Here is an 8833-nt window from a genome sequence, read left to right as displayed (position 1 = left end):
GGCAGGGATGGGAAACCAGACAAGAGACTGAGGAGACTCAGGGAATGATTTGGGATTTAGAGATGGGGAGGAGGACCCAGGGAAGGAAGGGAAACCAGAGGGTGGAGCAGGGACCTTGGAAAAGGTGGGGAATCCAGGGAGGGATGGGGAGGACAAAGAGAGGGATGAGGGATCTGCAGGAGGAACTGGGCAGTCCTGGGGGAAACCAAGAGGGACTTGGGAAATTTTGGGTGAGCCAGGGAAGAGTAAAGGGAGGGATGAAGGTTTCTGGCAGAGACGGCAAAGCGTCGGAGGATGTTGGGCTTCCCTGTCCCCATCCCTGAACTCACTGTGCACTGTCAGTGTCACAGGCTCCAACTCACTCCAGTGTGACACCCCATAACCTTTGCAGGTGCAGCAGCCGCTGTGGTGCAGCTGCAGGGGGGACAGGGACAGCTCGGTCCTGTCATGGGGCCCCTTCAGATGCTTCTGATCATGGTAGAAGTACACGTGCGTGAGCCGTTTGTTCTGCCAGCCCCGGCAGCGCAGTGTCACTGTGCTGCCCTCCAGCAGCGCCCATGCTGGCACCTGCAGCACCAGCCAGTCACACCAGCCAGTCTGGGAGACAGAGGGGTCCTGTCACACCAGTGGCATCAGGAGGATCATGATGGCACCGGGAGGAACCAGGAGCCAGCCATTGTGAGAGACAAGTCTCCTCATTCTGGGAAGCTCTTGGATGTCTTCAGAGCAGAGGACAGGCTCTGGTCACCCATGGAGCAGAGCCCACCCAGAGCCCTTGGGGCCACTGTGGGTGCCAGGCTGGGGGAACGCAAACCCCTGTCACCGTCTGAGACTGTCATGGGGAGGCTGAGCCCGGTGCTGGGTCTCTCACATGTGTAGGTGCCACTTTCGGTGATAGTGAGGTGGTCTTGTCCCTCCTGCCACAAGTGCCGCTCCTCCTTGTACCAGGTGGTGGGACTGGCGGTCCCCAAGCCCTGGCAGGTCAGTGTCACCCGGTCCCACAGCACTGCCGGCCTCCAGGGGGGCTCCACCAGGAGCTGGGTGGTCTGGGCACCTGTGGGTGACAGGGGACACCAGGCTGCCAGGGCCAGCGTGGGGCTGGGGACAGCGGGGTGGGGCCATGGCATCCCCCAAGGACTCACCAGCGAGGCCGAGCGTCTGGGCTGGAAGGGAGAAGGAACAGGGCTGGGCGGGCTTGCACAGTGGGGACAGCAGCACAGGGGTACTGGGTGTGGGGACTGTCCCTAATTGTCCCCATGGGGTCAGCAGTTCTTTTGATAAAGTGCATGCAAGTGGTGCCAAAGGATTTGGAGAGGCAGGGGGACACGTCTATGTCACAATCACCCGTGCACCCATCCCCATGGCTGCATCCTCACCGCTCTTTTCCCTGTTTTGTCCATACATCCCATTTCCCTTGTCCCCATCCCCAGAGCTACCTGAGCCCAAAGGTGCCAGTCCCCACATTCCTGTCCCCACATCCCCATCCCTGAATTCCTGCCCCCCCTCCCTGTCCCCAAAGCTACCCTATATGCCCAGTCCCACGAGGGTCCACTGTGGGTAACATGGACTGGCTCTGCTGGCATTGGGGACCTCAGGGGACCCCGCAGCCTCCCTGTGACCCCTCCCATCACCATTCCAGGGGTGCCAGGCTCGTGCCTGGGGCACTCACCCCACAGGAGCAGCACCACCTTCCCGGCCATCCCAGTGTCCCCAGCCATGTGCACTGGCTGTCACTCGCTGCTGTGGCCACCGCTCCCCTGGCTGGCGGCTCTTTGGCCAAAGGGGAAGGAAGCGAGGTCACATCTCGCCCTCTTGTGGAGGTGGCCCTTGGTGGGGGCAGGGCGGCCACAAGCTGGGCACACGCTGGGGACATGACTGCATAGTCTGGGGACATGGTGAGGGATGGTGTTGCCAGGAGTGGGGGGCTCAGGGCATGTTGGGAACAAAGGATGGGTGTCCAGGAGAATGGGGGTCCAGGGGAATTGGGGTCTCCATGCCTGACGGGATTTAGGATGGAGGTACTGTGGGAACAGGGTCCCCAGGGATTTGGGGTCATGGCATGTGGGTGCCAGGGTTGGGGGTGCAGAGGGAAAAAGGGGACCCTCGGGAATAGGGATTCTGGGGGAAGAAGCAGCCCATGGGATGGGACCAAGGCAATGGTGTTGCTGGGCAATGGCAGTCCTGGGATGGGGTTCCCCAGGGAGGACAGAAACCAAGGTAATGGGGGTTCCAAGGTTGGGTTGCCAGGGGAATGGGGGTTCCAGGGATGGGCAGTGGCTGGATGGGCACAGGGGTCACAACTCCATCATGGGGTGCCTCAGATTTTGGGGTGACCCAGGGCCCCGCACAGCCCCCCAGTGCTTATGGCCAGGGAGGCACCCCTGGGTTGTCCTGGGAGGCTCTGTGTCTCTGTCCCAGACACGCCTGGGCTTTTGCCCATTCCCTCCAATTTCCTGGCTCAGCCATCCCAGGGAGCACCTGAGCAGGTAACAGTGGCGTGGATCCCAGAAAGAGGAAAATGAGGGGGTAGGGGGTGCAGGCAGTGGCTGGGGGGCTGGGAGGGGGGGCAATGGGTCCCTCTGGCTGGGACCTCAAACACTTTCATTTTCTCTTTCCTGCAGCAGAAAAAAGAGGTCATTGGTTCAGTTTATAGAATCCTTCTAGCAGTTGTTGTCTCATTAAGTTACTCACAATAAAAACAAACAAATCCTGAAGAAAATGGACGTTTTTGTTCCCTGTAGGAGCCCATTGGTGCACCCCACAGCAGCATTTGCTTGTGAATAACAGAGTGTGTGGAATCTCCCTGAGTGTCCAACAGCTCCCTGGGATTGTTCCCTGCCTGCTGGGCAGCAACACAGCCCCTAAGGAAGCCTTTTCTTGGGCCACATTTAGGAACTCTCCCCATTTTGCTCATTCCCACCCTGCAACTTGACTGACTTCCCATGGAGGAAGGGGAGAAGCTCTGTCCATCCTTGGGACAGTGCACAGGAATCTGTGGAAATGCCCATGTGTGCCTCAGGGTCTGATTCCCTGGTAAATCCACTCCAGCCTGCCCTGAATTCCCCTGCCTGGGCACTTCCTGCTCCTGCTCTGACACCCCTGTTCCCCAGCCCCTAGTGTGCAGCCCCTGCTCAGTATTTCCATACTTTTCCCTCTCTTCTGATGTGCACATCCAGGACCCAAACATTCTTTCCATGAGGCTTTTAAGGGCTGACAGGTTTTGTTCAAGAAGGAGGGTCCAGGTCAGGATGTTGAGCAGATTGTTGTGGGATTTGCAGTAGTTTTTTGGTTTTCTCAGACCCTTGGGCAAAGGCACAAAATGATCAATTGCTGCATTTCCAGACAGGTTCCCTCACAGCTGCCCCTGCAGAGGGGGATTTCCAGCCAGCCCTGCTCTGAAAACCATCACAGGCCCTCACAGAGCCACTGCTTGGGCTCCCTTTGGGGTTTCTGCTTCTTGCAGAGCTGAGAAAACCACAGGCCAGGCCTTTTTCCACCCACAGAATTCTCACCTCTGCAGCAGCTCTAAAGCTGCCAGAATCAAAGCCAAGGGGGCAGGGGGGACCCTCAGGTGCTGGCTGCCCCCTGGGGCTGGGCAGAGCAGGGCTGGGCAATGGCCATTCCTGTGCAGTGGGGCTGGGCCATGGCTGGGCCCCACTCTTGCCTTGACAGGGGTCCCCAGGATGTGCCACCCCTGGGACAGGCACCAGGAATGTGCAGGGACATTTCTGGAAACGCTACCCCTGGGACAGGACACCCCATGCCAGGATGTGTCACCCTCTGGGACCGGATCCCTCCAGTAAAGGAACCCCCTGGATGTGGCCCCCCAGGACCGAACCGTCCCTTTGCCATCTGACTCTCCTTCTTCTTCCTTCTTGTGCAGGGCAAAGAAAGTCAAAGCGTTGAGGGGGCACAGCCCAATGCCTTCATCCCCCACAGCCTCCCCACCCTTCCCTGCACCCCCCACTCCCCTCACTCCCCCCAACCCTTTCCCTGCTCAGGTGTTCTCCAGGATTGCTGAGTCACGAACTGGGGGTGAGGGGACATGGCACAAAAGGGAGGAAAAGAAGGGAAAATAGAGAAATAAAGACATGAAACAGTGAAGGGCAAGGGAGACCACAGAGGCAGAGCTACCAAGGACCCCCATGCCCAGGAAATGAGCAACCCAGGGGAGCAGTGCTGGGCCCTGGGTCACCCCAAAATCTGAGGCAGCCAGGAGGGGAGCTGAGACCCCTGGGCCTGACCAGCCACTGCTCATCCCTGGGACCTCCATTTCTCCGGAAATCAAATCATGGGACCTCCATTCCTTATATTCCTCTCTGTGATCCCCATCCCAGTACTGACATTCACCAGGATCTCCACAGCCCAAGGCCCCCATTGCAAAGGAACCCTCTCCTGTTCATTCCATCCCCTGAAATCTTCCTTTTCCAACAACCTTGATACTCTCAGGAACCCCTGTTCCCACAGGAACCCCCATTCCCCCAGAATCCCCATCCCATGACCCCAAATCCCTGGAGCCCATGTTCCCCTGCGACTCCCATCCCTGTGTCCCCCCAGCCCTGTACATCCCCATTCCCACAGACTCCATCCCTAGGATCTCCCATTTCCCTGGACACCCTTACCCAGGCCCCCAAACAAACTGAGGCTCCCCACACCTGGGAACCCCATGTCCCACTATGTCCCACCCAGCCTTGTCCCCAGCCTGTGCCCAGCTCGTGGCCACCCTGCCCCCACTGTAGGGCCACCTACGCATGAGGACAAAACGTGACCTCGCTTCCTTCCCCTTCATCCGAAGAGCCACCAGCCAGGGGAGCGGTGGCCACAGCAGCGAGTGACAGCCAGTGCACATGGCTGGGGACACCGGGATGGCCGGGAAGGTGGCGCTGCTCCTGTGGGGTGAGTGCCCTGGGCAGGGGCTTGACACCCTGGGGATGGCGAGGGGAGGGGTCACAGGGGTCTGTGAGATCCCCTGAGGTCCCCAATGCCAGCAGAGCCAGTCCATGTTACCCACAGTGGACCTTGGTGAGATTGGGCATATAGGGTAACTTTGGGGACAGGGAGAGGGGGGCAGGAATTCAGGGATGGGGATGTGGGGACAGGAATGTGGGGACTGGCACCTTTGGGCTCAGGGAGCTCTGGGGATAGGGACAAGGGAACTGGAATGCAGGAACAGACAGGGACAAGAACAGTGAGGATGTGGCCATGGGGATGGGATCATGGGGATGGGATCATGAGCTGGTGGGGGTGACCTGGGCCAGCATGGGCTGTGTCCTTGGTGTCCTTGTAGCCAGGGTGTTCACAGTGTCTCCATGTTCTGCCTCAGCCCCAAGTGGCCTTGGTGTCCCTGTTCCCAAGGTGTCTGTGCCACAGTGATGTGGTGCACGGGTGGCTGTGACACAGACATGTCCCCTGACCTTCCAATTCTTTTGTGGCCACCCAGACACATTTTCTAACAAGAACTGCTGTCCCCGTGGGGACAGTTTTGGGACATCCCCCACACCCTGTACTCCAGGTGCTGCTACCCCTGCAGGGCCTCCCCCACCCACCCACCCCCACCCACCCTTCTCCCTTCTCCCTTCCAGCCCAGACCCTCGGCCTCGCTGGTGAGTCCTCGGGGGATGCCATGGCCCAACCCTGCTGTCCCCAGCCCCACACTGGCCCTGGCAGGCTGGTCTCCTCTGTCACCCACAGGTGCCCAGACCACCCAGCTCCTGGTGGATCCTCCCTGGAGGCCGGCGGTGCTGTGGGACCGGGTGACACTGACCTGCCAGGGCTTGGGGACCACCAGTGCCATCACCTGGTACAAGGATGGGCAGCTCTGGTGGCAGGAGGGACCTGATAACTTCACTGTCACCCAGAGTGGCACCTACACGTGTCACAGACCCGGCACTGGGCTCAGCCCCCCCGTAATGGTCTCAGATGGTGAGTGGGGATGTAAATGATCAGGGTGGCCCCTGACAAGTCAGAGTGGACTCCACTCCTTAGGTGGCATCACAACCCTTGTGTGGCAAGAGCCTGTGCCCTGCACACAGGGACATCCCACTGCACCCCGATGTTCTCAGGGTCACAGGGACCACCTCGGACCTGTCTTGAGCCCCTTGATGAGAGGGGATGCTCCTGTCCCACAGATAATCTGGTGCTGCAGGTGCCAACAGGGGTGCTCCTGGAGGGGGACACGATGACACTGCGCTGTCGGTGCGGCCACTGGAACACAGTCACCAGGGTGCGATTTTACCAGGACGAGAAGGAAGTGAGGGGGTTCATCAATGGGACCGAGCTGTCCCTGTTCCCCCTGCAGTTGCACCACAGTGGCCACTACAGCTGCGGGGGCTCAGTGGGGTCCTGGCAGTCACGGTCAGCAGCAGTGACAGTGACAGTGCATGGTGAGCACTCCCATGGCTGGAACTCCAGTCTCCTGACACCCCCAATGACCCTTCCCAGCAGGCTCAGAGTCACAGTCCTCACCTCCCCTCTCCTACCCTGAGCTCTACCTGGTGCCACTGCTGGAGGGACCCCTGAACCAACCGTGGGGTCCCCCCTGACTCTCAGCTGCCTCAGCACCCCTAGCCCCCTGCAGCCCCGAGCCCCCCTCCTGCGCGTGTTCTACTGGGATGGGCAGGTGGTGGGGGGCCCACAGGGGTCCCCACAGCTGCTGGTGCCCGCCGTGGGGGTCTCCCACTCGGGGAATTACAGCTGCCAGGTGCGCTCTGAGGGGGGGGCGTGCGGAAGAGCAGCGCCTGCTCCGCGTCACGGTGCGCAGTGAGTGCAAGGATGGGCACAGGGAGCCTCCCGGGGTCCCCTGCCTGGATACCTCCATGTCCCCCAGACACATTTCTTGGGTCCTTCCATCACTCTACATGTCCCCTCACCCTTCCGAAGCGTGACACCATCCTCAACATCCCCCACCACACCAATCCCTGCCCATCCCCATGCCCCCACTCTGGCTGCCAGCCCCTCGCTGTGGCCTCAGCCCTGTCTCTGTCCCCGCAGTGTCTGTGGACAATGTCACCATCACCCCCGGTGTCCTGGAGGTGACACCACAAGATAAAGGGACACACAGGGAAACAGGTGGGGTCCCTCAGGTTCTCAAGGGAGTGCACGACCCCTGGAGTGATGGGCGACCCTGATGTGTGCCCCTCTGTTTCTTGCAGTGGCCGCAGGGATCACTGGAGCCCTTTTGTTCCTGCTCCTGCTTGTGGGTGTCATTGTGGCCTGGCACCAAAGGCACCATGTGGGTGGGTGAAAGTGGGGGGACAGGGGTCATGGAGAGAGGTGGGAAGGACGCCAGAGAAGGGGGGCCCTAGAGCAGCACCTACAGCCCCTGGCTTGGGAGGGCCTGAGCCCCCAGTGACCATGGCTCAGAGCCCTGGGGAGCTGTTGGAGGGTCCTGCAGGGATGTTGGGGGTCCTATCAGGCATTCCCCTCCCTGCCAGGCTCGGGGTTCTGGGAGTTCAAGGTGTTGGTACAAGTGGGGTGGTTCAAAGATATTGGGGAGGCATCAGGGATACGGGGGGGGGGGGGGAGAATTGTGTGTCTGGTGGTGGTTCAGCATTGCCAAGGGTGGATGGAGGCCCCTGGGTCTCCAAAGTCACCCCTCCAGTTTTCTTTGCAGATGCCAGGAAGCACCAGCAAAGGTGAGTGCAGCCTCCAGCCATGATACACCTTTTACCCAAACCCCCAACACCTCCCATCCCCTTCCACACACCCCCTTATTCACACAGGGCCCCCCCAGATCCCCTGGAACTCCCAGTGGAGGATCCTCAGGCGACGTACATGGAGCTGCGAAGGCAACCATGGGAACCCAGTGACACCTATGGCAACCTACACCAAAAGTTGTGATGCTCTGGGAAGAGGAAGGCACTGGGTGACACTGGGGGTGCTCCCTCCATGGCTCCCGTGGTTGCCCATCCTTCCAAGGGAGGTGATCATGGGTCAGGGGGAGGCTGCACAGGGCATCCTGTGCTCCCCATTTCCTTTCCCAGTACCCCCAAGGGCTCCCCCACCCGTTTGCTGGTACCTGCAGGGGCTCCCCAGCCCCATCCAAGTGCCCAAGCACCCTCAGGGACTGCCCCATTCTCTCCCCACTGTGCCTGCAGTACACCCAGGGCTTCCCCATTCCCCTCCCACTACCCCTGTCCCATCCCGCTGTAAAATGGGGAACTGGAGAGGATTCTTGCTGAAAGGTTTCTCGGATGGAAATGAAGCACAAACATGGCATTATTATATCTGAGAACTGTTTATTGATAAAGGAATAAACATTTGTACCGAATGGGCATAGAAGAGAGTAGAAAAGGAAAAGGATAGAGAGAGAAACAGAAGACAGGGACAGTGTTACTGCAAGGAGCCCGGGCGCTCTGTGGGCATCAGCTCGGCAGATGGAATGTGTGTGCTGCAAGCCAGGGCGAGCCCACATGGCTTTTGTGAGTGGCTGGGCGTGATTTCCAAGGACGGCACCTGCGTGTCTCTGGCATGGGCGAGCGATGGCTGCAGGCTGGCTGCTGCGGGCTGGCTGCGGGCTGGTGCTGTGGCACTGGTGGCTCTGGGCTGGCTGCGGGGGCTGGGGCTGCGGGGGCAGGTGCAGCAGGCTCGGTGCTGTGGGCAGCACGGGAAATGCGGCAGAGGCAGCGGGTGGGTGCAGGCAGCATCCGCTCCATCGGGGAAAGCAATGAAGGAATGTCCAGGACAAGCAGGAATTTGCTGCATTGGAGAAGCAGCAAAGCAGGGAAGAACGGGTGTGGACAGGGAAGAAGGACCTCCGGAGGAAAAGGTGAGGCGGGGGAGTATCTGTGATAGTTTTGTCCAGCTTCCGGGAGGAATGATGCATCTGACTCCA

The 8833-nt window shown here is 60.0% G+C and overlaps 1 protein-coding gene across 1 annotated transcript; it reads right to left on the bottom strand.

The window, feature by feature from the left end:
* Nucleotides 1-581: 581 nt before the first annotated feature.
* On the bottom strand, nucleotides 582-1762 carry LOC141729484 (Fc receptor-like protein 4). Its single transcript, XM_074544217.1, has 3 exons — nucleotides 1670-1762; nucleotides 1143-1163; nucleotides 582-1054 (listed from the first exon to the last, which is right to left on the bottom strand). The coding sequence occupies exons 1-3, from the start codon at nucleotides 1716-1718 to the stop codon at nucleotides 696-698; spliced, it is 429 nt and encodes a 142-aa protein (XP_074400318.1). The 5' UTR covers nucleotides 1719-1762; the 3' UTR covers nucleotides 582-695.
* Nucleotides 1763-8833: the final 7071 nt, after the last annotated feature.

Source organism: Zonotrichia albicollis, chromosome 7 (genome assembly GCF_047830755.1).
Source record: "Zonotrichia albicollis isolate bZonAlb1 chromosome 7, bZonAlb1.hap1, whole genome shotgun sequence".
Taxonomy (NCBI): domain Eukaryota; kingdom Metazoa; phylum Chordata; class Aves; order Passeriformes; family Passerellidae; genus Zonotrichia; species Zonotrichia albicollis.
This window is presented reverse-complemented; position numbering and strand designations above follow the sequence as displayed.

Excerpts from the sequence above, each read along its gene's own strand:
- LOC141729484 (XM_074544217.1), bottom strand. The coding sequence starts at position 1,718 with ATGGCTGGGGACACTGGGATGGCCGGGAAGGTGGTGCTGCTCCTGTGG. Across the intron at positions 1,164-1,669 it reads GGTGGTGCTGCTCCTGTGGG|CCCAGACGCTCGGCCTCGCT; the intron begins GTGAGTGCCCCA and ends TCTCCCTTCCAG. Across the intron at positions 1,055-1,142 it reads CCAGACGCTCGGCCTCGCTG|GTGCCCAGACCACCCAGCTC; the intron begins GTGAGTCCTTGG and ends TGTCACCCACAG.